At 41.8% G+C, this 27,936-nt stretch overlaps 1 protein-coding gene across 3 annotated transcripts; it reads right to left on the reverse strand.

Annotated features, from left to right (window-relative positions):
- Window positions 1–1,273: 1,273 nt before the first annotated feature.
- On the reverse strand, window positions 1,274–25,841 carry QSOX2 (quiescin sulfhydryl oxidase 2). 3 transcript variants are annotated; one of them, XM_064727768.1, is made up of 12 exons: window positions 25,508–25,841; window positions 21,117–21,217; window positions 19,889–19,937; window positions 18,345–18,453; window positions 18,060–18,150; window positions 16,509–16,654; window positions 15,839–15,979; window positions 13,954–14,083; window positions 12,041–12,163; window positions 10,852–11,002; window positions 7,325–7,513; window positions 1,274–5,267 (listed from the first exon to the last, which is right to left on the reverse strand). In XM_064727768.1, the coding sequence occupies exons 1-12, from the start codon at window positions 25,839–25,841 to the stop codon at window positions 4,717–4,719; spliced, it is 2,115 nt and encodes a 704-aa protein (XP_064583838.1). In that variant the 3' UTR covers window positions 1,274–4,716. The 3 variants fall into 3 exon arrangements, with proteins under 3 accessions (XP_064583838.1, XP_064583840.1, XP_064583839.1); XM_064727770.1 differs by lacking the exon at window positions 25,508–25,841 and adding an exon at window positions 22,174–22,334 and having other exon boundaries at window positions 18,345–18,450; XM_064727769.1 differs by lacking the exon at window positions 25,508–25,841 and adding an exon at window positions 22,174–22,334.
- Window positions 25,842–27,936: the final 2,095 nt, after the last annotated feature.

The raw sequence follows: 27,936 nt of genomic DNA on the forward strand, positions 1-27,936 counted from the left end.
ACCACCCTCCCTGCTCCGGGTCCTGCGGGGCCGGGTCGGGGCTGTCCCCGGGATGGTTCCTCTGGCCGGGACAGGCTCCACTCTGCGGGACAGCTCAGCCCTGCCAGGCTGGGAAATGCAGGGGGACACTCTGGGGACCAGGACTGGGTCCCCAAATGAAGCACCCAGGAACTCCAGGCGGGGGTTGGGGTCCGGGTCCTGCCCGAGTGGGACCGGTACCATGAGCAGTGACACCGGCTGGCACCAGCACCTGGCCCTCCCCAGGGCCATCAACATCTTCTGGGGACAGTGATGGCCCACACGGTCCCTTTTAAGCTCGGTTTTCAAGTGGATTTTTAGTCTGAGCCTCTAAGGAAGCACTTTTAGCAAACCCGTGTGGGGCCGTGCCGGGGCAGGGGTGGGGCAGCCGTGGCCGGGCAGGAGGGAGGGCAGGGGCTGTGACCCAGCAGGACAGAGATCAGGGGCTGTGTCCCACCAGGGGCTGTGTCCCACCAGGGGCTGTGTCCCACCAGGGGCTGTGTCCCACTCAGGACAGAGAGCAGGGGCTGTGTCCCACTCAGAGATCAGGAGCTGTGTCCCATCAGGGGCTGTGTCCCACTCAGGACAGAGATCAGGGGCTGTGTCCCACTCAGAGATCAGGAGCTGTGTCCCACCAGGGGCTGTGACCCACCAGGACAGAGATCAGGGGCTGTGTCCCACCCAGGACAGAGATCAGGGGCTGTGTCCCACCAGGGGCTGTGTCCCACTCAGGACAGAGATCAGGGGCTGTGTCCCACCAGGGGCTGTGTCCCACTCAGGACAGAGAGCAGGGGCTGTGTCCCACCAGGAGCTGTGTCCCACTCAGAACAGAGATCAGGAGCTGTGTCCCACTCAGAGATCAGGGGCTGTGTCCCACTCAGGACAGAGATCAGGGGCTGTGTCCCACCAGGGGCTGTGTCCCACTCAGGACCCCACAGAAGCTCTTGTGCTGATCTCCCCCTGCACACCCTCCTGTACCCTCCTGCCCATGGCCTTCCTCACTTGGGCTTCTGCCATTAATTAAAAAAAAAACCCAACCATTAATAAAAACCAACCCACTCAAACATTTATTTCTTCCTGGTTTATTTTCTCTTCCCTTGTTCAGATTCCCCAGCAGCTCCTGAGAAGTCTTGGCTTAAAAACACACCTTCCCAGGAGGATGGATCTGGTTTATCATGGACATGCTCAGGAGCTGTCCTGGCAATAGAGCTCAGCTCAAAATAATTTGCAGACACAGATAAAAAGCACAAACGCATCCACTTTGCCCAAACGTTTGCCGTTTATTTTAAACAAGCACATTAATTTACAATTTAGTACAAAACAGTCACTTTTCCTTCCAAGAGAGGAATGAGACAATAAAAATCCAACCCAACCAGAACAGACTTGAAGATGTCAAGTTATTGACTTCAAATAAATAGAACATTTAAATTACTGAAATGGTATTGTCACTATTTTCAACACCTCATGTGCAACACCACACCTGGGACCTTTGTTCTGCGCAGGAACAGCAGGGTGGATGCACTGCTGGAAACAGAAAATTAGGAATTCTCACAAATCACTTCATCAGGTTTCTTTAGCACTTGCAGCTTTTGTCTCTCCTGGCACATTCTACTCCTTTTATTTCAATATTTCCTATTTGAAAACATCCTGAGAGCAAAGAAATGATGAATTACAAAGGGCCAAGGGAGCGCCCCAGCACAGCACAATTCCCACAGGGAAGTGGCACTGCAGGACAACACACACAAATAAACACTCCAAGGTTGAGGATGTGGGGCTTGGAGGCAATTTTTAAACCAGAAACACTTTCCTGGCAGCACCAATCCCCCAGCACAGACTGTATTGGTACAGAGACATAAAATGGTAAAATTTGTCATTACAAAGACAGAAAACAAACCCAAGATTTACTCAAGTGAATTCAAAAATCAAGAAAATCTTCCCAGATGAGGACACTGAAGTGAAGGCCTTGGCTGATTCACTGGCAAGAGCTGGAGCACCAACATGGACAAGCAATATCCTAATTTCATTAATTTCATACTTTCATACTCTGAAGAGACAAAAAAAGCCACTGAAGTTTGAGTATTGGTTCATTTTGTTGTGTTTGCAGCAGGGTCACAGCAATGTGGAAGTTCAACTTTATTCCAAACTCTATTCCTCCCAAACTTTATTCCAAACCCACACTTGCTGGTTTTTAATGGCAAAATCATCCCTACAAAGCCCCAAGGCCTTTTGCTTTCATGTGCTGACAAAAATGAGCAGAATGAGTCACAGCTTATGAAACCAGGTGTGTGTATTGGAATTCTAAACCACCAGTGGCTGAATTTCAACTTGAGAATGTGCAACACTGACAGCAGGAATTAACTGGCCCAGTTTTCCAGATCCAACATTGCTGTGCTGGGTTAGGTTTTCCTGGTGTTTGGGTTTTCTTTTAAAGCTCAGGGTCCTTGCTGGTGGGCTGAGAATACCCCAAGGTTACCTGATTTTCCAAAGTCAGTGTGGAATCTCCAGGTTTTCCTCTGAATGAGATCCCTGGGATCTCTCACTGGGCTCCAGCCCAAACCAAGGGCCCTGATGAGCCTGGAGCCCCTTCCCCACGGGCTCAGCATCACCTCTGTGCTCACAGGGTGTCTGAGTGTTGGAGATTTTTTCAGAGATGGCCTAGAAGGCAGCTGTGAGGAGCAGATTCTCACAGCCTGTTTCTGTGAACAGCAGAGGTTCTCAGGTTATTTTTAATTACAGGTAAAAGTGACAAACATGAAGGCTTTGAGAGCCTTGCACATCAGAGTTCTCAGGCAGCTTTCTCATAACAAGTGGATGTTCTATCTTTGGCTGTTTTGGGAAAGCAAGAATAATTTTGAGAACCCAAATCTTGGTATTGGAAACATAAGGAGGAGTTGGTGTGTTATCTCTGACCTATTGTGAGCTCAGATTTTGCAATATGCATGAACTTGATTAACACTGTTATAAAAAGTGCCTGATTGATCAATAAAGTGGAGTCGATGGCTGACCAATGCAAGGTGGGTCGTCTCCCCTCCAACTTTAATATCTGAGTACCCAAACCCAGCTGCTCTAAGGATGGCAGTCGTAAATTCCTAAAGAGGAAAGAACCAGGATGGTTCCTCCTGCCAGAACTCTGGAATTCTGAGGGTCCTCAGGACACAGACTCAGCCCCTCTGCAGGACTGGCAGGGTCATGGGAACTGAGATTTCTTCCTCTGACACATTCACAGCAGCCCCAGGTGTTACTGTGATAAACTTCAGCTACAAGGGACAGGGAATCTTTGTCATTCCAGCTGGATGCTGCAGAGACACATCAGAAATACTCAATTTTGTGAACAGCCAATGTTTGATTATGAGAAAATAACCCTCTGGGGTTTCTGTGCTTTTTTGTTGCCAGGCTTCAAACTTTCTATGCTGGGGGTTCTGAGGGAAATCAGAGGAGGACACAGCAGTGGTACAAATGCAGGGAATTGGCCAGGGACCCCTTAGTCCTTCTCGTGTAACAGAGGAGCCAGCAAACATTCAATTAAATTAAAAGTTGCAAATGTAGAATTGAAAGGAAAAGCCTTTTTATATAACATAATTAATCTGGAGAACTCACTGCCACGAGAAAACATTGAGGCCAAAACCTATTAGGATTAACTAAAGATTAGGTAATGGATAACCAGAACATGCTCAATTACATTGGATAGGATTATAAACTTCACTATCCAGGACGTGAATTATCCCCCCCAGCCAGGATCACAGCAACTCCTACTCCCAAGGATGATTTTGTAATGTTTCCATGATTTCTTCTCACTGCTGCTCCAAGTACCCCACACTGAGCTCTAGAGGGAACTGGACATCCCAGAACAGGGCAGCTCTGGGTGGAAATACCAAGGGAAGTGTTAATTGCTCTCTTGTGATGGAGAAATTCATCAGAACAAACTCAGTATTTGTAGATTTTCCAACCTGTTCTGCCACAGTAACACAAACCTTGCTGTCCTTCACTAAAAACATTGTTTTCCTTTCCTAGAGTTCATCAGGATTGGTTTCCACCTGGAAAACACCATAATTACTTAGCAATCAGAATCAGACTGCTAATTGTGCCCCAAAACTCTCATCCTAGTGATGGCACACACATATCCTTGGCTGGAATGCACCAGAGAATGGATGAATGATTTGAACATGAAATGCTTCCTACTTTAAATATGTAAATAGTATTTCAGAAAGTCACAGAGCTTTAGAATTGATTTAATCAGAAGAGAACTCGTTGTTTCCTGAAAATAATCATCAGAATTCCTGCTTCTCCCAGTGAGGCTCAAGGTACCACCCAGAGGAACTGCTCAGCACTCGGGAGGCGAAATCAGCTCTGGATGGAATTAAAACAAAACATAACACCTGACTTGAAAATACACAAAACAATATCCAATTTCCTTCTCCAGCAGGCACAGTGGATTGCATAATGCAATGTTTACTCTGGAAATGAGTAAAGGATGTTGGTGGGAAGTCATGGAAAAACCTCAACTGCCGAATGCAACGCTCCCGTGCGAGGACATGGACGCGGCCCTGGGCAAAGCCTGGGGATCTCAAGGCCAGCTCCACACCTGGGAAATGCCTCAGGAAGAAAGGGGTGTGACCCAAGGAATACTGCATATAAAATCCCTGATCATCAATATTAAAGCTGTGTCTGGGACCCAAGAGCCACGAACAGCGCGAGCTCCTACACCGAGGAGCGGTGAGACTTCACTTTCCAGCGCTTGGACCTCACCCGGAAAAAAAAGTACATGATCATCAGAAACAAGGATGATGCCACATAGAGGATGACACACAGACTCATGTCTAGGTTGGAAAATCCAATCCCTAGGAAGGACACAGCCTGCCTGGTGCCTTTGAGGCTCACGGATGCAGCTGCGCCTTTGCCGCTACCTTGGACAGCTCCAGGATTCCCCGCTGCCTTCTCCGAGCCCTTGGAGCCTGAATCTCCTGGGTTCTCCTTCTCCTGGAGCTGCTTTTCTCCATTTCCCCCCGAGTTCTTCTGCAGGGTTTTGTCTTTCAGCTCCCTCGTGTCTCCCTGCTCGTTGTCACTGGGCTCAGCCTGGCTCTGGGTGTATTGATAGAGGAGATTCTCGCTGCTGTAGTGGGACTTGAGGAATTGCAGGACTTGCTCCTCATTCCAGCTGTGCAGCCCTTTGATTTCTTCATGGCATGCAGGACAAATGTCTGGAGTTGGCCACTGAACTTTGGGGAATTTTGGATCTTCAGTCAAGTCACCTAATGGGGAGGAGAAAAACAGAAATGGAAAGAAGTCAGGAGGGATGAAGAAGGAAAGCTGCACCCTCAGCCCAGGGAGTGCTTTCCACTTCCAGTGAGGTTGGAATAAAAAGCCACAGCACAATAACTGAATTAAACAAAGACAATCACAAATTTGGAACTTTTCTCATCGTTTCTGACCCCAAACATTTCAAAATACAAACACTAACTCACAATTATTTCCCTTTTCTCACAGTAAAAGCTGCAGCATTTCAATCCCAAGCCCAAATCCTGCAATTGCTGCTTTTAGAAGGCAGAAACTCTCAACAGTCTGGGCCCTGCAGGGTTAACCTGAATTATGGTGCAAAACAAACTGCTCTTTTCACTCCTTAATCCCTGTTTTCTGCCTGGTTTGCAAGAGCAGCTCCAAGGCCAGACACTCAGATATTTTCATGTTTCTGTGTTGTGAACCTTTCCATCCCAAGCCTGCTTTTCCACAGCTCTGCATCATTACCAGAACAAATATCAGTATTTTAAAAGCCATCTTCATGTTTAAGATGGATTTTTCAGCTAAAAACCAAGTTTTTACATATGTAACACTGTCTTGAATCAGATCTGATTTTAACATTTCAGATGCTCGCAGCTCTGGCCACGTTTCTGAGCTGAACACTGCAGCTGGTCTCACACTTTGCTCTAAAAAACAATATTTTAAAATGGGAATGGAGATAATTTTTAGACAAAAATCTCCAGCTGATAAAACTCATAATTTACTAACCTGATTAGTACACTAGCATTTTAAATATTTTAGAAATAATAATTTTGCATTTTATTCTCATTTTATTATTTGTATTCTTTTTTAAAAGCAGGAAACTTCCCCATGATTTTGGGTAAAATAGGGATTCAAAAGACATTTAAAAATATTTGTCTCCTTGATATTTATAATTGGCTTTTTTTATCTTAAAGATCACTCAGCAATCAATTTGTTACAATAAAAAAATACAGAAATAAAATGTGTTACAGCAAGGTTACAAACAGAAAGCTCCCTGTACTTTGTGTTTTCCTGCCAAAAAGGGACACGCTGTAAATCCTGTGCATTCCACAGGAACAGGGAATAATTCAATAGGGCAGAGCCATATCCAGGCACCTCCTGACCCCCACCCCAAGGTGTTTCCATTGACCAAACATCAATTCTCACTCAGCACCACAAATACAGATGCAGCTTTTAAGGGTGAAAATACATCACTGTCCCACAGAGAAATTTTAGCAAACTGAAAAAGCATAATTTAACATTATTATTTATTCCAGTGTGTTTATAGTTCTTACTAAAAGGGTATTTTAGCTGGCTGCTGCATCACCTAAATCAATATCCATGTGAGTTTTCCAATACCTTAATGTTCTAAATAAGTGCATTGCTCCACCACTTGGCAACTCCAAGTCCACAGGAGTTGCCTGTTATAGGAACCAAAATCAGAGGATGTTTTTATTTCATCTCTTATTATTTACCTTTTTTCTGCTCAGAGAAAGGAGGCAAACTGTTTGTACTCACAGCAGTATTTAATTCTTCATAAATCTTGGGAATGCAGCAGGAGCATAATATGAACACAATGTAGCATATTGAAATTGTAACTAATGCTGCATTACCCAGATCCATAACAGCAGACAGGGATTTAGTGCAAAGAGAAACCAATTTTCTTTAGTGCTTTAGTTACTTGATACCTCCATAACAGAATGGATTAAACACAACCAGTATTTTAACAGCACTTCCAACTGAAAACACAGGGATCTGGAGGGGGCACAGGTTTGCTTTATACAGTAATTTTATTTTATTCAGCTGCTGATCTGCCAAGAATTGAGGCTCCAAGCCTTTTGTTCAATTGCCATCATTTTCCAAACCAAACCAAGGGCAGGTTTTAACCCCAAACTGGTACAGAAAGAAATGCAATTATTTTTTATCCACTGCTAAGCAGCTGAATTGCTCCTTTGATTTGGAAAAAGCCTCACCAAGCAACAGGTGGAATCTCAGAAGAAAGCAGTTTTGAAAATGCTGTTTTTCATCCTCAGCACTTCCTCTCCCCTACCTGCCAGCCTGTTGTTGACCACGTTGTGCTTCTCCCAGAGCCACAGAACTGCCTGGTCCAAGCTTTTCACAGAATCCATGGATTCTTTGGCCATCTCCTCAAAGTGCTGAGCACAAGCCTTGCAGCCAAAGAAGTGCTGGATGTATCTCCTCATCACCTGCAGCACAATCTGGGGGTTGTCCTCCAGGCCTGCAAGACAAGGGACAGAAACAGCTCCAGCAGCAGGGAAGTGAAGGGGGGAGAAGGAAAGGAAAATTTGCTCCATTCTTGTTCCACAGAATTGACACCTGAGCTGAAATAAATCACTTTTGCTATTTAAAGTGGCTGTTTGTACCAACACCTACACACATTCAGTGTGTACACCCTGAGCACCACAACCAAATAAAAGCCAAGTGGTCTCCACAGCAAAATTTCTCCTTTCAGAGTATCTTAAAATTTCAAAGGAAAACTAAACTTAGTTAATGAAAACCAGACATTAATTTTATCAGAGAACACTGTGAAATTGCTAAAATATACAAAATTCACACTTTCTGTATGCCACAACTCCTGTGGAATTGGAGATTTTCTCCAAGCTCTTGCCAAATATGTAAATTTAATATAAATGTTTATATTATGCATTCAGCTCCATATTCATGGCCAGGCAATGAAGTTATGGTGACTTTGCTCCTGAAAAATCAAGAGTCAAAGCCCCTCTGTGAGTCCTGCACAAGGGCTGTTTGTTACTCAATTCTGAGGAATCAGAGAGCTCCACAATCTCATTAGAATTATTAATTCCATGGCTTTTTTGGCAGGCTCTGAATGCACAGAGCAGCTGCTGAGCAACACTTGGGAGAATAAATCAGGAATTCCTGCTAAAATAAACACAAACACGTGGTTCTTTTTAAAACATTCACATTTCCACACTAAAGATAATGCAAAAAATAATGAATTCAGCAGGAAGACGAGGCCTGCACAGGTTGGGAACTTTGTGGCCTTTCTTGTGTCAGCAGGTAGCTCCTCACATCTCTAAGTGCCTTGAAAACCTGATATAATTTGTTGAAATCCTAATGGTTTCATCTCTGTCACACAGAATTTCTGATTCATGCTTAATTGCCCCAGTAAATTATGTCAAAATGTATTTAAAAATGTCCTGTGTGTTACCACGAGCACACACTTGTCAAATTAAACACATTTTATGGTGCAGATTGATCAAATTACAGACTCCTGCTGCTGAACACCACGAGTAATTTACTATTGCTTTGTTTTCTTGGGAAAAAAATCAACAAAACTGCTCAAACTATCAGAGCACTCATCTGCTATAGATATGGGAAATATATAAAGATTGTCATCAACACCTTTATTTAGAACAACAACAGGATATTCTTAAACACAAAAAGAGATTCTTCTTTAAAGCCCAAAAGAAATCCTAAAAAAAACCTGATTTCTCCTCAGCCATTCAATATCTGTGATTGAACAGACCTGTATAAATAAAAGCTATGAGATTAAAGCAGATTAAATTACTGCATTAAAAGAAAGGCTGGAAAATTATTTTGGAAGTTAAAACGAATTTCAGGCAGAACAGTTTTACCATTTATGTTGAAATATGTATTTAGGAAAAACAATAAACACAATCAGAAAATTATCTCTGTAGAGAAACGAGATTCATACACAAATTGAATTTCATCTGTTCTCCTGAGTAATGGTACACCCTTGAAAATTAATTTTGTGGGGAAATTCAGCACTAGATTTAAAAATGCTAGATAATTTATTATAAAATCCACAAGCCTGTCTTATTCACACCAAGCCATCTTGTTACCTAAAACCACATTTCTTGCAATGAAGGGAGCTCAGGAAATGATTTCCACAATGATTTTACACCCCCTTGGCTGTGAGCAGCTCTGTCCTGAGTTCCCTCCTGCTACTCCCAGGTTCAGATTTCCCCACTCAGCATTAAAATGTCTCAACCAGAACCCAATAAAATCATTTTATCCAGAAAGGCACAGGAGTTCACCCAGAGTGCCAGGCCCTCGAGCAGAGGGGACGATCAGGACAAACCCATCTGCTTCAGAAAGCAAACAATTGCAAAATGGCTCATTTTTGGTTGTTTTTCTTTTATCAGCCCCCCCAGATGAATCTTCTATTAACATCTGCCATGTATCATTGTGTAATCCTCCTTTTCTCTTCCCTCCCAAACTACTGCAATTCAGGGTAACCCTAATCTTTAAAGTGGACAAGAAGCATAAAACCCTACCTGTGGTGGGAAGGATTAGGGAGTACATCATGCTTTTTAGTAGATGGGATTTAAACAAGCAATAAGGAGAGGAAAACCTCCCAAGACATAATCCCACAGTCTCAGACTGACCCAATTCTTTCACCATAAGAAGTGATCATCACATATCTGGCCCGATTTACAGCCAGGGTTAACTGTGCCAAAGAGTTCTCAGGTCCTACAATGTATTTTTAACTTCAGGCTCATGCCTGAAACATAAAATTTGAGGGGCAGTTTTGTGTTGTTAAATATTAAGGATTAATAGATTTAATCAGAACACTTTGGGACTAAAAAGGGGAAATTTAAGTTATGCAGGATCCTGCTGGACAGCTCAAAATCACCCAGCACAAACCTCTCAAACTCACTGCACTACATTGAAGAAATTCAATCTACTGCCCCATGAAAAACAAACAAAAACAGAAATAAAAATCAACAACAGAATGATTTGCTATCAAAAAAAGCCTGTTCTGCAGGACAATTATTCAGATTTGAAGGATTTTCACTCTGATGCAAATAATGCTGGACAAATGTATGGATGTAAAATGTGAAATAATAAAATCCTTTTTAACATACAATCAACAACTGGCAAATTGAACATTTCTGAGTTTTATGATGTCCATGTAGAATTCCTATATTCCTTAGAAAAGACATTCAAAAGGCTTTAAATGAAAAATAAATAGAACTGTAAACAAACAAAGCACTGTCCTGGCAAAAATAAAACCCAAATTTTAGCATTGGTGATTCTATTTTCATTGGGTGAGGAGAATAGATTTTATAAACAGGAATCATCACCAGAATATTAACACTCAGCTTCACAAGATGCTGCAAGTCTAAAAATGAGCAATTTTACAGAGTGCTGGCAAAGTAGTAAATCACTGCAGGGATTAATGACAGGTACATTCAGCTGGAAAAAAACTAAACCAAAAAGTTGCAACATGCTGTATTTAATAAATAACATTACAGAAGGATCAGCTAATGGCTGAACATCTTTTATAGCTACTGAACTGGATGGTAAAACCTCATTTTCCTCAAATTTCATTCTCAGTGCAACCTTAGTTAATCTGAATCATTTTCATCCCTTTTCAGGGAGCTCAATATTTTTTTTTGCTTGAAATTCTCTTATTCATTTTTTTTTCCCTTTTTCTGTGTTATTACTCCCAGCTTTAGGGCCACATTTAGCACATTCCAAACCTTCCTGCTGCAGCCAAGCTCTGACCCCTGCTGGTGCAGCCTGTAAATCCAGTGAGGATTTACACACCAAGGAATATTTGCTGCTCACCTGTGTTCAGCAAAGCTTTTGGCCTCAGTGCAGCCTGGACAGTGAGGGTGTGGAACAGCTTCCAGAGGGAGCAGCTGTAGCCCCTCAGCTCTGCTCTGCTGCCCTGGCAGCCAACCCACTGCACTTTCCTGGGCAGAAATATCCCAGAAATCTGCAAAAAAAAAAAGATTTATTTAAGGTGTGTGCTGCTCTGGGGCATAAATGTACTGAGTGTGGTACCATTGAGGGTAAAGAACAAGAAATGACTTTGTGCACTTGTTAATCAGTTCATGCTTCAGGCAAACAAAAATCCTCATGTGTGAGACACTCTGAAGCATCATCATGAGACTCATCCCTTTGGGACAAGATACAAATTGTTAATCATTGACATCACACCTACTAAAATCAGCCTGACAGAGCACACAGAGTAGTTTAACCTGGGAAGATTTTTGTTTTTGTGTGTTGTGTTTTTTAAAAATTCTTGTACACTGACAGAACTCCCCTGGGCACATCCAAAATTCCCTATTACTGCACAAAGTTTACATGATTTACAGTGTAAAGCCTTAACTGGCTGTAAAATTCCATATTATTTCTTCTTGGGACAAACCCACTCCTTATTCATTGCACCTGAAACTCAGTGCAAGATTTCAATTTCTGAGACTTTTCTCTTCCTAAAATGCACAGGAGGCTTTCAAATTTCAGACAGAAATAGGGAAGAAATTGTGAAGTTCTGTGCAAAGACAACCCTGTGACAGAGTTTTGCCAAAGTGGGATGAGATTCCAGCAGGGAAATTAGAGAGTATTTGGGGGAACTCTTCAGGAATAATGAACATTTCAGTGGGAAAATTTCCCATCACTTAAACTCTGACCTTCAAGAGAATCCTGCTGACAGCAGGCACAGTGAATCAGAAACATCCTCTGGGATTCCTGCATCCCTGGGGATGACATTAGGGAACAAGTATTGCTTGCTCACTATAAAACTCAGCCAGGATTGGATGTTTCAATTCTCTCATTTCCATTTCTTTGTGTGGATGTGGGTTGGTTGGTTGTTTGTTTTTTTTTTCTGCTAACGATTTCACTTTATTTTCATTTTAACCTTCTTATAACTCCATTATGAGTGGGGGAGCAGCAGTAAATGATGTCTTAGATTGAGAGAGAATCTTATCCTGTCCTAATGCCCTGTTTGATGCTGGCACTGGGAACAGCTTACCCGCATTTTGTTGTTGACCAGATCCAGGATAGCATCATAAGGGATTTTGTCTAATGGAAGGCTCACCAGCCACTCCTGCAAGGTCTCCAACAACTTCACCACAGGCTGACGGCCAGGAAAAAGCTGAGAAAAATCAAAAAGACAAAGAAGAAAACATTTTCAAGCACAAATCTCATTAGCAAGGAGGTTTTGGTTTTATCCAAGTGGTTTTGTTGTCTGTGAAATGCTTCATTTTGGTCTCTGATGAGCAAATTAATTGTTCTGCTTGCAGTAAAAAGCCATCTCACACCAGCTTTTGCTTACAAAATTCAACAAGTTTTTTGTGCAAAATGTTAAAATTTTTTAAAATTTTAAAATTCTTAGCGGGCAGGAATGCTACAAAACAACTTGACATTATTTAGGATTTCACATTAAGGTAATTCAGTTCAGAATGTTGCTCAAAACAGAACAAAACACCTCAGTGCAACAGAGAGGCTGAAATCCCTCTGATTTCTGGAGGATCAATCACAAAAATTAGTTCTTTTTAGTCAGATTTCTGTGAGTTTAGGAGTTGTTATCAAAAGAACATTTTCCTTTCCTGTGTAACAGTGATTTCCAAAGTGATCTGGAATGAGGAGTTCCTTAACTCAGAACTCACAGAGCCACAGCCTGGCAGATGAGTGTGAGGAACTGAAAATCAGTGGTAAGGCCTTTATTTTACAGCAGAAATGCTATTTGGCTTTGATGAGGGTTGGAATTATTACAGAATGAAGTCAAGTATCTGCCATTCTTTAGGACCCTTCCAGAGGGAGCAGAATTTCAGTCATGAAAATTCCCCAGCAAGAGATTTCTGTGCCTTTGGATTGACCATCACTATAAAGAGGAGAAGAATATAAAAATTTTCTAACAGAAACAGCTGAAAATATGAATGAGAGAAGTGAGAAAAGTGTTACATGACTGAAAAATAAATGCAAATAAAGGATAGCAACCCCTGGTGGGACAGACACCTAAAAGAGAATATTCCCCATTTATCACAACAGCCAGGGAATCAAATGACATCAGCTGGCCATGGGCAAGAGCAGAGGATGCTCTGGGGATAATATGATGGAAAGATTACCACACACTTTCTTAAAGAAATGAGGCCAGCTGCAGATTTCTGACCTCTGAGGGCTGCAGGGGGGAGCTGGCTGAGTAAGGAACTGTCTGATTCTCAGATAAACCCAGATATTTGGAAATGGTTCACATATGCATTATTATTAAGAGTTATTGATTCACTTGTTAAAAATAAAAACAGAGTAAAAATAAAGATGTATTGGTCATTTCAGGAAGCTGGCATTGTAAAGCAAAATGATTTTAATTTTTTTCAATTTATCACGCTATATTTTATGTGTTTTCTTTTCATGCAAATGTAACACATAAGCATTTTAAATTTTTAAATAATTATATTCAATAGCTCAGTTATTTTTGAATACCTATTTAATCAAAATCAGCACCTCAATTATATTCAAAATTCAGACAGAAGCTACTAACATCTCTAAATAGAACAGCATTTGCCAAGTATGCATTAATGAAATTCAAAAGTCAAGAAGGAAAAACAAAGGTTGGTTTAATCCCACTGAGCAACAATAGCCACTTATCCAGAAAATCTGATAAATGGACTATATTTACAGTGTTTGTTCAATATGCTGCAGACTACTTAAGCTTTATTTAATTTTGAGCCCCCTAAGGTGAAATTAAATTGCATTTGAACCCCGTAAGTATGTCAGAACAGCAAACAATACCTCAAAAATAGCTTTTAAATAAACCCACCAGACTGTGTTTGAAGCTACTGAGGATGCACACACTCAGACATTCTGACAGACTTATGCCCCACAATAAATTTTCTGCTGGAGTCACTTCATCTCCACAAACAATCAGAGCCCAGAAGTGCCTACCTTGGCAGAGATGGTGACAAAGTCCTTGAAGGTTTTCAGCTCAGCTCCCTCGAGCGCCTTGTGCGTGGCCAGCTCCACCCGCAGCAGGAAATGCAATCCTGACTCAAGGTCAGCCATGTACAGCCTGGACCTGCAACACATCAATAACCCTGCAGCCCTTCCCTCACCCTCACCAGCTAAAATAATGGCAGAAATGTCAGGTAAAATAATGGCAGAAATGTCATTAAAGCCCCCCCTGAGTGACTGCAGTCCTGCCCAGCCTCGGTGGCACAAGCAGAGTTTGGAAAATTGAGGCACAGCCACACATGAGAAAGTTGTTTTTTATATTTGACTGAACTTTTTGTCTCCCTGCCAGCTTTACCTTGTAATGAAATTACAGCCCTGGTGGAAGGAAATTACAGCTTCTCTGCTGGGCTGACCACAAACAGGAACAGGACATGCCCTGGACAACAGGGGATCCCACACAGGGCAGGGGTGCAAACAAGACTGGAAATGGAAAGGACTGAATGGAAATGGAAATGTTGGGAAGGGCTGAATTAGAAATCCTCTCCCAAATGCAGCAGTTTTACTGCAGGTCCTTCACCTCCCAGCTGAAACACAGCAGCTCTAAAGACAAGAGTTCTGACAGGCACCAGCAAACCATGTAAAGCAAATAAAACATTTTCCAAGTTCCTTCTCACAGCCAAATATCTTCATAACTACACCTGCTTTACAAAGTACAAATGCAGCAGGCACACAGCCCCAGCTTTCAATGCTTTTCAGGCAGTGTGAACAAACAGAAGTTCAGCAAATTCACACTACTTGTAAAAGTTCAGCAGCACTGCTGTTGCTAAAAAATCAGAATTAAACAACAAACATTGAAAAAACTGGCTGCTCCCACCTCCTAAATAACATGCAGGAAAGCACTTATTAAAAGACAGAATCATCTATAATCATATATACTACAATTATAATTTAATTTAAGCCACAGACTAATTCTGAATTTATCTCCTTAATTAATAAAGTACTCACTGAAGTTCTAAAAACCAGCAAAATTCTGCTTCAAGTTTCTTAAATAAAGAGACATCCACATGAATGCAGGAGGTTCTCCAAAAGGATCCTATTTAGAAGATACTTGGAGTGGAAACTCATGCCAACAAGATTTTGCCTTGCTGGAAAGCAGCTCAATTTAACTAAGTTGTTTTGCAAACTGAATGTTCCACATAAAGTATTTTCTAATAGTCACTGAAAGAAGATGACACTAATAGTGTCCATGAAAGGAAAATAAGTATTATATTAAAGCACTCAGCCCCACATCTTTTCCATCTAAAGATGCTGAGGGATTATCTCTCTGCACAGGCTTTGCATCCTTCTCTCAAAGAGGGTAAGAGGGTGAAGATAAACCTCAGGGGATTTGGGGTGATAAACATCTTTTACAGTGACTTTAGTATTTTCTATTATACTTGCATTTGACAAGCCCTTTCCAGTGGGCACTGTTTCACTACTGCACACACAGAATCTCCTACAGAAATGTTGCAGCTTGGTATTTTAACTCATAATTTATATTATGAATTTTTTCAGGGACACTGCTCACTTCTTTCAGGTAGTGGGCAATAAGTCCTTGGTATTTTCAAGGCAATTGAATATTTCACAACACTTCTGGTAAAAAAACATTCCTTCCAGAGCAGTGCAGACATTTGCTGCTAAACCCAAAATACCTCAGTAATTTCACCTGGGAATTGTTTGAAAAGCTGCTCACAGCTGAACTGAATGGAGTGAAATGAAGTAAAATATGGAACTGCTCTAGGATTTTATAATATATTATAGCACAGCTTCCCATGTGGCAGGAAAAAGCTGCAGGTAATTTTTAATAACCAGATTTATAAAAATCAAGGGCATCACTTACTTATCAAACTCTTTCCACACCTTGATTTCTGTGCTCTCTTTGTTTTCTGGAGCAGGCAGCTGCAGAGGCAGGAGGAGTTTTTTCCTTACACCTGGCAGTGACTTTAAATATGAAGAAAAGAAAGATCGTAGGGGCTTCAAACTGCAAATGGACAAAGAGAGATAATTGTAATCTCAGATTAAGTGAATGCTCAAAGCAAATAACTGTATTTATAAAATAAAATATTCACTTTGGTTTATGTTTTACAGTCCTAGTGCAGCATGGCCTGTTTTGATACAAAGTGAAAAGAAATAATGTTCAATTTATGAATAACAAATCACTTGGATAAGGAGTGTGAAAATCTGTTCAAAATAAGAACAAATACTGTTTAACCAAATGTCAGTTCATGTTATACAAATGGGTTTTCTTAAGAATTTTGATGCTTCATTTATTTTTTCCACTTTTATTCCAAAGATTTTTTTTTTTAATTTCAGAACTTCACAGTAATAAATTGAAGCTATAAATAGGAAACAGTGATAAGTTAAAGCAGTATTAGGTCTTTTATTGATAATATAAAGAACACACAAGTTCAGGCAGTATAATGCATTGATGAGGTGTCAGGACATCAAATCCTGACATTTTTATAAGTTAAGTGAACATCCCCATAACCCACTGACAGATAATTACTTACTTGTTAATTAATCCATGGCTGCCATTGGGCTGTATCAGGTAGCAAGAGGGGACTGAGGTGATCCCCAGTTTCTCCAGGAAAGGTTTATCAAAATTCAGGGCTCTCCTCACCACGATGTTTTCGTACTGGATCAGGTCTAAGATGACCTGGGAATGAGAGGGTGCCATGAATTATAAATTGTTCAAGGAATAGCCAATCTTGCAGGACAAACACATAAACAGGAGAAGTGCATCATCCTTTAAGGGCATCACTGAGCTGTTTGCAGGAAGTGCAGCTGTGGCTGCTCCGTGCACACAAACAATTTCACTTAAAGAAGATTTACTCTTCTCTAGAAATTATTACTCCTATTTTCTTTTTTTAGTTTTATTTTTTCTTGGTCTGTTCTGGTCTTTTCCTCTTTCCTTCCATCAGTGATGACACATGGCCTCCTTTTCTTCAGCAGCATGGGAAGGTTTGTCCATTTTGTCTTGTGTTGTAAACATGAAAACAATGCCATTTTCTGTTTCACTGAACTATTCTATAAAGCTCAAATACTACAAACACTAACAAACATTTTTTTTTTATCCTGAAAGCAGACTCCAATTTGTGTTAACCAAATGGCTCTGTCTTCCCCTCTAACTGTAGATAATAAAAACAATGTGATAAAAAGCTGAGGAACTTTATAACCTTCCCATTTCTTCAGTAATGCCCACTTGCACCACCAGAGCAGCTCCCAGAGAACAAATGGCTGGAATCAGCCTGATCCCAAAGTGATTCCCACTCCTGGCAGCACAACCTCCTCCACTCATGACACTGGGCCACCTCAGCATCAAATCTAACCAGAAACATTTTGCAGACACTGGATGTTTCCACACAGATTATGCTTGGGTGATTATGCAAATTTTTTTCTTCATTTATCCTAGATCTTAGCAGGAAGAGAAAAATAACAGTTGTCTGAGCTAACAACAGAAATGATAGAAAATCAAATATTTTATTGGAAAGCAAAGCCTGAAGACTTCCACTTCCTCTGTGTTTCTGAACTGGGTAAATAATTTTATGCTAGCATCTTAATTTCCCCAAATTTATATGTGAAGAAAGGGAACTAGAGAGTTTAGATTATTACAAACAGTTGTCCAGAAAAATGAGTACTAAAAATGGTTCTCTAGTAGTAACAAAACAATAATGTTATTTAGATTATTACAAACAGTTGTCCAGAAAAATGAGTACTAAAAATGGTTCTCTAGTAGTAACAAAACAATAATGTAATCTGGCAATATTTTTGTTGTGATCTTTCAAATTCTTGAAAGAAAATTGTGCTGAGAACGAAATTGATAAATTAATCTTCTACTAAAATAAGAACATGACATCCCATTATTTTGTCAGCAAGTTCCTCTGTGTGAGTGAACACCCCAGCCCTATAAAATCCCTGGGTTTAGTGATCCTCCAAACATGTGTGGCCCTGCTCTAGTGCTGCACTCAGGGAGTTGTTGTTTGGCTAAAAAAGCTCAAATCCAGTTGGTTTCTGGTGACATCCATGCACAGCCACTCTGTCCCTCACAGGTCCCACGTTACCTCTCGGCCCACGTAGGAGCTGTTGCTCTCAAACACAATGGCTGTGTAGTGGTGGCTGCTCTTGTCAAAAAGAGATGGGAGATCACTGGACCTTTGAGGAAAAGAAAAGCAATTTAGCACAGAATTCAATACACCCACTGTTACCATGGAATTTTCTTTTACAATCTCACAGCACAACTGGTATTATTAAAAAAAAAAAACTTTAAAAATATTTTTAATCTTCTACAGTTTATTTAATAAACTGAGTGAACAGAGAGCAGCTACATTTGATACCAAGGAACTTACAACACTGGATCCAGTGGTGGGCAAGCAGGAGGCCTCAGCTCCTGGGAATGGTTCTGCAGGAAGTCGATCATCATCTGACGAAGGGTCTGCAGCTCTCGATCTCCTCCTGCTGAGAACAGTTCCAAAAAACCACACACAACCCTTCAGAAAACTGGGGAAAAATGACTCACAGGAAGGTTTGTTGTGCATGCTTTTCTGGGTCAGGTTTTTGCTTTAAATTCAGACTTAAAACTCAGCATATTATTGGGATGAAGAAAAGGACTTGGTTGTAGGATTTCATTTTAATGAAATGAGAACAGTTCCAAAAAATCACACATAACCCTTCAGAAAACTGGGGAAAAATGACTCACAGGAAGGTTTGTTGTGCATGCTTTTCTGGGTCAGGTTTTTGCTTTAAATTCAGACTGAAAACTCAGCATATTATTTGGATGAAGAAAAGGACTTGGTTGTAGGATTTCATTTTAATGAAATGAGAACAGTTCCAAAAAATCACACATAACCCTTCAGAAAACTGGGGAAAAATGACTCACATGAAGGTTTGTTGTGCATGCCTTTCTGGGTCAGGTTTTTGCTTTAAATTCAGACTTAAAACTCAGCATATTATTTGGATGAAGAAAAGGACTTGGTTGTAGGATTTCATTTTTAATGTTGCTGTGGGTTCATATTTAAAAGCTGTCATCCCATCCTAAAAATATGAAAACCTCAAGACTTTTCCAAATGTATCCATCTGCCTGCCTTGCTGATTTTCTCTTCAAACAATGCTTGATTCTCAATGTGAACATTTTCACAGCAGTTGCTGTGGGCAACTTCAGCAGGATAATAACCACAAATTAAAACCTGCCAAAGTGTATCATTCCTACCAAATGGAGAGGCCACAAAGCCATGGAACAAGAGGAGGAAATAACTGAAGTGTGAGAATATTTTATTTGCTTTAAAAGAACAGAAAAAAAAAGCAGAAAATAAATGCCCAAGAGGTAAAAGTAAGTTTCCCTTGTACAGGAAGGGTTAATGGTGCAGGTGGTCTCTCCTCTGACCTCTGGCCTTTTAAATGTTCATCCATGGAAAAGGACAACATCACTTTTGTCCCAGACAAACCACCTCAAGCTGTGATCCTGACAAACCCTGGGCTAAGCCTATTTTCAGGGAGTCACCATCTGAATAGGGGCTCTCCCAGTGCAACTCAGGATGCCTGGAAAAGGGCTGAGGGATCAAAAGTCAGCATTGAGCAAATTGGATCTCGTGCTGATGAGGAGGGTGGTGGGAAAAAAGGGATTAAAAAAATTAACAAGGCATTTGTGGAAATGAAGAGCTACATTAAAAAAAAAATAGGAAATGTAATTCCTAAGTTTCTTGGAGAAATGTTTTCCCTGCCTAAAATTCTGATTGACACTTCCTAGAATACTTGGAATATTCTGTTTAAAGGGCTATTTAATGTCCACCCCACCCCTGCCCAAAGGAACTGACAGGATTTTGCTTGTTGTGTGACACAGCTCTGGCTGACAGGAAAACTGCTCTGGGAATTTCTCACAGTAAAATGTTCTTACCTTGGTAATTTTCTCCAGTTGTGAATTGCTTTGTAAATGCTTTGAAGTACTGTGTGGGAGAAAAGAAAAGTCACTGTATCAGACAAAAAAGCCCAGTTTAGGAATAAAAATGGCTTTAAAGAATTTTTACTTTTACAGCTGTAACTACAAAACATTTTTATTTATCTGCTCAGGAGACAGTTTCCCTCTTAGCCTATAAGTTCCAAAGAGCTGCTTCTCACCTATTTGAGGGCAAGAGGAAAAATCCCTTCATGCATAATTCAATGGTGTGTATTGATCCTGCACTGCAAACTTTAACCCAAACACAAATGAACTGATCACCAAATCTCTGCTACCAGCTGTGTGTGCACGTGGAACACTATTCACATTTTCCAACTCCCTCCAGTGGTTAAACAGGAGATCTAAGGGAGCTTGGCTGCCTTCTGCTACAAAAAAAATAACATGGAAAAGATTCAGTGTTTAATAAAGAGGATATCACAATTTACACCTAAAACTTTGGAGAGTAAAAGAAAAAAAAATTGGTTTTACTATCAAGGTAAAAAAATCACAGATCCTACATTGAAATGTCTCCTGTTCCCTCTCCTGTCATCACAAACAGTTTATTCAACTCTCTCCATCCATCACATTCTGCTCATACTTAATAATGTGATTAATACAGACTGACTAGAAGGTAAAAATTGTATAAAAATGAACAATGGCAGATGTTGGCTAATGTGGCATCCTCTTTAAAAGGCAATTTAAGCATTTTATTATGAAAAATATTATGAAACTAATCACAAAAATAGTGAAGGATCTATCAAGGGTAAATTTTTAATTGGTCATGCAATCAGCTGTTTTCACAAGGCAATTTCAATGTGTCCCCTTTACTTCCACACACCAAAACTAAAAACATTATTAATAATCCTGTAACAGCTGAATTTGGAAAATATTTATAGAAATGTTTATTATCTAATAAATCTATTGAAATTAGGGGTTATATAGATGTGATAGCATGATACTTTACAGAATGATATCTTCTTTCAATAAGAATTTTTCAGATTCAGAACTGAAATACTGCTCAAAACAGCTGCATCAGCTCTTGCATTCAGCAAAAACCCCTCAAATTAATCTTTTATCAACTCTGCAGTTTTCTCAGCAAAGCAAAACTCCAGCTACACAACAATGAGTTACCCAGTTTAATTAGCAGAAAACATGCAGGATTGCCCAAGGCAGGATGTTCTGCACTTACCCTCAGGGTTGGGTAGTAGCGAATCCCATATTCCTTGCACGTCTCATAGTTCCCTTCTTCCCCACAGTCCAGCACTCCAACTCGAATTGCAGATTCCCAGTCTGCAAACAAAGATATCTTTCAATTTTCAGCAGGAGTGACCACGGATCCCAGCTGATGAATTACCTTGCTTCCCATGGAAACCAGCAGCAGGACTCAGAGATTCCAGCGGCATAAAAACCCAGCCCTGGGTCGATTCTCATTTGCCATTCATTTCCATCCCCTGGTGTAACACAATCTACTGATTTTTAAAATAACTAAAACCTCCCTGTTTTTCTTGGCTGCATCAGTGTTTTCCATGCACCTGAAGCAGAGGAATCCCAGCACACAACGCAGCAGTTCCAGGGGTGATGAAATCAGGGCCAATCCAACACTTGCAAGGAGCTGGATTGAATTCCTCAGCTTTTTCCCATTAGCTGTGCTCACAAAATAGAGCATGCAGAATGTGTATAACTGAATAAAATTCATCCAACAGTTACTCATCCACATGGCTGTCAATTACAAACCCATAAATTTGATGCACCTTGTATTAGAGCTTTTTTAACAAGCTGCTTTTTCTCCAACTTTCAGTTTTCTGAGAGGGCTCAGAATTACACACAACCCCAGCTCATGCAGTGTGTGCTGAAACCTGCATTTATCTGGCAGTACTGTTCAGAAATACATTAGTTATACCCCCAAAATACCTGAGTTTTAAGCAGAGTGTTCAATAGTTGAGTTTGAGCATCACTCTGACTTTCCTTTATAGCAATAACCACGAGAATTCAAGGATTTCCATAAATATGCTTATATAACTTCAATAAAAGCTTTCAACTAACTTACAGCTTTTTCCTTCTCTTTTTGCTGGGAATTTATCTTTTTGAGCCAGCTTCTGCTGCAGCAATCACTTCAAGGAAGAACCACTCCAAGAGAATCCTTGGACAGCTGCTTTTTGAAGCAAAGTTAAATCAAACCAGCCGTGGGCAGAATTTGAAGGTCCCCCACAATTCCCAATAAAACTTAAAAAGCACTAAAATCAAACCTGCTTTTATAGCAAAGAGCATGAAAGCTTCATCAAGTTCAAGAGCTGATGGGCAGGTCTGGTCTGTGAAATTTAGCTTGACCTTTCCTTGTGTTTGGAGGAGGCCAGGGCAGCTGATGGAGAGGTTTGTGCTGAACGTGCCAAGAGCTGAGCGGGCACCAGGAGAGCAGATGGGCACCCATTCACAGCAGCACAAAGCAACACAACAGCCCATTTCATCAAATAAAATGCAAAACACAAAAGCAAAGTTTGGCTTCTGGTTATCTCCTCCATTCAACTTTCACCACTCCTCCTCTTTTTTCCACCTGTCTGGATCCTCCTCCTGGCCATGAATGGGAGCTCTCTGAACTCAATGCAAATAACCCCACACAACAAAGCAGCCCCACCCCAGCCAAACACCCGGGTTAAAGAGCACCAGCTGGGATGTGCTGCTTAACATTCCTGCTGCTGGAAAACGGAGCTTCTGCTTTCCAAGGGGTGCCAGAGCTGCTGGAGTGCACAGCTGACACCCTGGAGTTACTGCTGGCTTTTTACAAAACGCTGATTAATTTGAAATTAGCATTGGTGGGTTTGAAATACTGACTCACAAGCGAAGGGAAAGAGGCAGATGAGGGATGCATTAACCAGCACAATCTCTGTTCATGCTAAACAAGCTCCAGGGAATGTCAGGGCTGTGTTGGACAAACTGGAATCCTGCAGGTGGGTCAAACCTCCCACGTGAGGAATGGCACAAAGCATTGACCAGAGAATTGCAAGGAATTCACTTCCTTCCCATAAACCTGGCTGTTTTCCATCAGGAAGTTTCAGTCAGGGGGGTAAAATGCTGATCACAGGCACCTCTCTCTCACAGCTACTTGAGACTTGCCTGTTTTGACACTTGGCTGCTTCCTGAACAAGGTGACTGCAGCTCCCCACCAAATGTGTTCAAAGAACAGATTCTAGCAGGAAATTTTTATTATGGATTTGAAACAAAACCTAAATTTGGACAGTTACTCCAAATTCTGAGGATTGGAGAACTGAGAATTGATTCTGTGTACAATTCACAGGTTGTCCTATGTGAGATTTCCAAGGGTTTGTCACTACACATAATTCCAGCCTGTATATATCATCTTAATCATCTTTTAGATAGAAAAAGGATAATTAACTCTAATGGCCACTTTGGCCACTGCTGTAATAAAATGAAATGTGTGATTAGGAAAGCAGCAGCACTGACTGAGCTTAAAGCCTGTTCTGAGAGGGAGTATCAAAATAAAAACATAAATTACACAAAAGCAAGCACTGATCCTATTTTTCAGGAGGATTATGTTCTGCTGTGAAGGCTGCAATGGTAGTATTGCCAAGATTTAACAAATGAGAAACAAAATTAAAATTAGGTCTATTAGCACAGGCCTTTTTTGGACAAAGCTGTTGCACCAATTTAATTGGATTTTGTTTGGACACCAAATCAGCAAACATAACCCCAGTGATCTAGGAGTTCTGCATCCTCAAGGAAATCCTTTAATATCCTAGCAGATGAGTAAATATCTTTGAGAAAGAAATGCTGAGACAGATTAAGTGGAAAAAATGTTTTGGGTTTGGTTTCTTTGATGAAGCTACCAATGAAAAGTGTGACTGTTCTCAGTCTCCTAAAATCCATTCATCCAACTTAAAAATGGAAATATTTGGCTGACAAACAACACCAAAAGCCAACAGCATTTGCTGGTTGTGCCAATGTCCACAAGCATTCAAAATCCACTTTGTAAATGAAAGTTTTCATAAAAGCTCAATGGATTAAAGGAGAGAGGCCTTTAACTGATTTTAGTGATACAAGTGTATAACAGCATCTGCAGTTACCACATCTGCTGGTGAGGAAGAAAATGTGTATTTTAGGAAGTCTTTACAAGTTACAAAGGCATCACACTGCTGTAATCCTACCTAAATCCCTGTCTTATTTTGACCCAAGTTCTGGCCAGTTTGGGCTCTTCATGCTCTCCACTGCTGTGCTCAAAGACCTGCTTGTTACTTCAAAGAAGGAGAAGATCTAATATTATTTTGGCCACGAGGAGATTAAAGCAGGAGAGAAAATGTTACATAAACTTATGCAAATTAAACAGAAGAAAGTTACTGGTTTATAAACAAACCCTTCATGCAAGTAAGGAGTATCTGAAGTGCTCTGAAAACCATGACAGTTCTGTGTTTCTCTGCTTTTGAGTCTTTGCTCACCAATCACAATTCCTCAGTGTGTGATACACCTATTTTAGGGTGGGTTTCCATTTCCAGAGATCTAAATGCACACCTACATTTCCTGTGAGCTGTTAATGCTTTTCAGAGTGTCACAGAATGGCCAGAGCTCTTCAGTTCAAAGTGAAACCACGAGTGCATTAAAAACTGCTGAATCCATCCTGGAAACATCTCCTGGGTGAAATGTGAATTAAGAGTAGTTTAAAAGCCTTTTACACTGCTATATTAAGCATAACATTTCCTACAAATCTGATCTCAGCAGAAGTACTGAACTTTAATTGATACCTCAGGGGCCTGTTTGTTTCCTTACATCTACAAATAGAATAAAACTCTTCAGCACCTGCCAAAAAAACTGAGCAGGCTAAGAGACAGCAAGGCAGCTCCCTGAGCATAAACTCTAGATGCCACCATTACTTTTAAAGTCACTAATTGATAAATTTGAAACCTTGGTTCTCACTTTGCTTGATTTTTGTATTATTTTCTGGTGGTACTTTTCCCCCTTTGAGCCCATCCACACCACACTGAATTTGCAAGACATAAATCAATGTGTGCACAGCCTCTCCAGTACCACAGTATTTTTTGCTTATCCTCTGAAACAAGCTGCTCTCTTGATAAAACATTTAAAAGATAAACATCATGCCTTCAAGAGCTCTGTGTAAACAAACCTCAGGTTCACAGGGACACTTGCATGCAAACCACACTGCTGTGTGTGTGCAAGGTAATGGTTTATGCTGGATTCTTTTAAAACCTTTAATCTGGAGGTGTGCTTCCACCATGCACCCCTGGCTCTGTCCCATGTGCTATTTTGGCTGTGTGGCAGCACCTGAGCAGGGGATGAAGGCGATGCTCACACACCAGGGCAGGGGATGAAGGTGATGCTCACACACCAGAGCACCTACAGAGCAGGGAATGAGGCGATGCTCACACACCCCGGGCACACGTGCCGTGGCCCGCCGGTGACACAGTGACCGAGGCCCCGCGGTCCCCCAGCCCAGCGCCCCCCGGGGCACCGCCAGGCACCGCCGCGGCCCTGCACCCTTCGGAGGCCGCGAAGGGCCGCGGGCCAGCGGCCGGGCCGGCGGGGCCGTGTGCGGTGACCCGCTCCGAGCCTCACCTTTGACGTCCCCCGCCAGCGCTCGCCAGGTGGGCGCGAAGGCGATGCAGTGGCCGCAGGACGAGCTGTAGAACTGCACCACCCAGGCGGCCGAGGAGTTGAGCAGCGCCGGCCGCACGGAGCCGGCCGTCAGCACGGTCAGCGGGTCGTGCCCGGGCCGGTACAGGCGCGCCGTGGCGGCGGCCGCCAGCAGCACCGGGAGCAGCAGCGGGAGCGGCACCGGGAGCGGGACCGGGAGCGGGAGCAGCGCCCGCCGGCCCCCGCCCGCCGCCGCCATGTTGGGACGCGCGGAGAGGGGCGGGGCGGGGCCGCGCCATAGCAACGCGCCGGCCATGGCGGCGCGGCCTGAGGGCAGCGCGGTCTGAGGGCAGGGCAGTCTGTCCCGCGTCCCTGAGGGGAGCGGCGAGTGTCCCGTGTTCCTTGGAGGAGCCGGGATTGTCCGTGTTCCTGAGGGGACCCACAGGAATCCCGTGTCCCCTGAGAGGATTGGGAACTGTCCCGTGTCCCCTGAGAGGAGCGGGGATTGTCCGTGCTCCTGACGGGACTTCAGGGAAGCAGGGACCGCCCGGTGTCCCTTAGGGCAGCAAGGACTCTCCGCGTCCCCTGAGCGCTGCAAAATACGGAATATATATGTATTTTATTAAAAAAGAATGTTCTTTGGTGTTTGATTCAATCCGTGAAACAGCCACCGACAAGCTCCAAGTGTTAGAGAAGCGCTCGTCACCGGTGCCACGCACAGGAGCAGGTTGGAGGTTTGGAGCCTCCCTGGCCGGAGGTGCTCCAGAGCCGTCGGGACACGATCCTGGCTCCGGGATAACCCTGCTGGGCCAGGAGCTCGCACTGTCCGACCCACTGCGGTCCTCTCCTGTCTTACCCATTCTGTGAGATCTCTCGGTGGCCGAATTCATGTGATAATTTATAGAGAAAGAGAAGTTTGAACTTCATGAGTTTTCTCGCTGAGCAGAGATGAAAGCAGGGCAGCCTTTGGGTCGAGAGCTCTTTTATCCCTAAGCACCTCTCTCGGCAGGGAAGCGCCTCTCTCCTCCGACTGAAGCTCTGATAAAAGGCTGTGTGTAGGTGGTTTGAGAGAAGCTCTGTCCTTTCCATAAATTCAGGATGAGCACTAGTCACGGATTTTAGCACCTTTTCACTCTGGCCCGGTATGGAAGTCTCCTTTCATTTCTAAATACAGGCTCAAGAATTTTCATTACCTTAATGAGAAGCAGAAACCCAACAACATCCCCAGAGAAGGGTTTCAGAGGATTTAAAAACTCAGATAATGAAAGACTGAGGTCTCTGAAAAGTTAATTCTTGCTTCTGTTGCTCACAAACACTTCTTTTAATCCTTGAAGTACAAGGAGGGAACAAAGGGGTTTAAATTCTTACTTCAGGTCCATCAGGGGAGTTCAGGGTTAGAACTTAATTAATCACTGTGGCCAACAACCCACAAAGAGTACAAGAGTAAAATTCTGCTACTTTTGCTTTTTCCTGCTTTTTATTTTATTTTACCATTAAATCTAAAATGGTTCAAACACATATCTTCTGGTCCATATCCACAGCTTCAACCTAAATGGTTTCTCATATCACAGCCCAGCTTTAGGGTTTTCTCTATTTTTTTTCTGGGTACAACAAGCAACAAAATAGATGGTTACAATAGCAGAGCTACAACAGCTTCCAAGAATTGAAAAACCTTGTAGCAGCTGCTAATTAGGATTTTAAAAATCTGCAGTGCCTAAGATATTTTAGGGCACATTTTATTTAGAAGAATTGTTAAATGTATGAAGATGAAAGAGATGGATTACAGGAGAATTAAATGTAGGGTTTAACTGAGAAATAATCATTTTCTATGAAAGATAATGACTCCTCTTGAGGCTAGTATCAAGATTTATTGACCCAGGAGGTTAATATTGATCAAACCCAAGGCAAACAAAATATTAGACCTTGAAGGAGAGTAATCTTGATATTGAAGCCTTGCCACTGAGTGAACAGGTCAATATATCTGGGTGCCAGAATCTCAGCTTTTGAACACAGAATGGTGGGGGATATTAAACAAGTCTGACATGTTCTGTGTGCACACTTTTTATTCTTTATAGCTGTGCCCTTCCCTGCAGAGCACCGTGTGAGGGTTCAGGCTTCACTCCCATCTGATGGCTCTCTGCCTCAGGTGTAACATAAGGCTAAAAATCAAACAAGTCCTTCAGCTATTTATTCATATCTAAGTGATATTTTTAATAGATTTCATTCCAAATACAGGGATCCTGCTGCTGCAAAACCAGAGTGAGAATAAACTGAAAAGCCAGAGTGCTGCAATTTATAGATTTGTCATTGTATCCAACACTCCAAGTCCGGGAGGAAAAAAATGGAGTTAAATTCTGCTATAAACTGACAACAAGAAAACAAGTAACTTATGTGGATTAACTAATCAATGA

Source organism: Zonotrichia leucophrys, chromosome 17, assembly GCF_028769735.1.
Source record: "Zonotrichia leucophrys gambelii isolate GWCS_2022_RI chromosome 17, RI_Zleu_2.0, whole genome shotgun sequence".
Lineage (NCBI taxonomy): Eukaryota > Metazoa > Chordata > Aves > Passeriformes > Passerellidae > Zonotrichia > Zonotrichia leucophrys.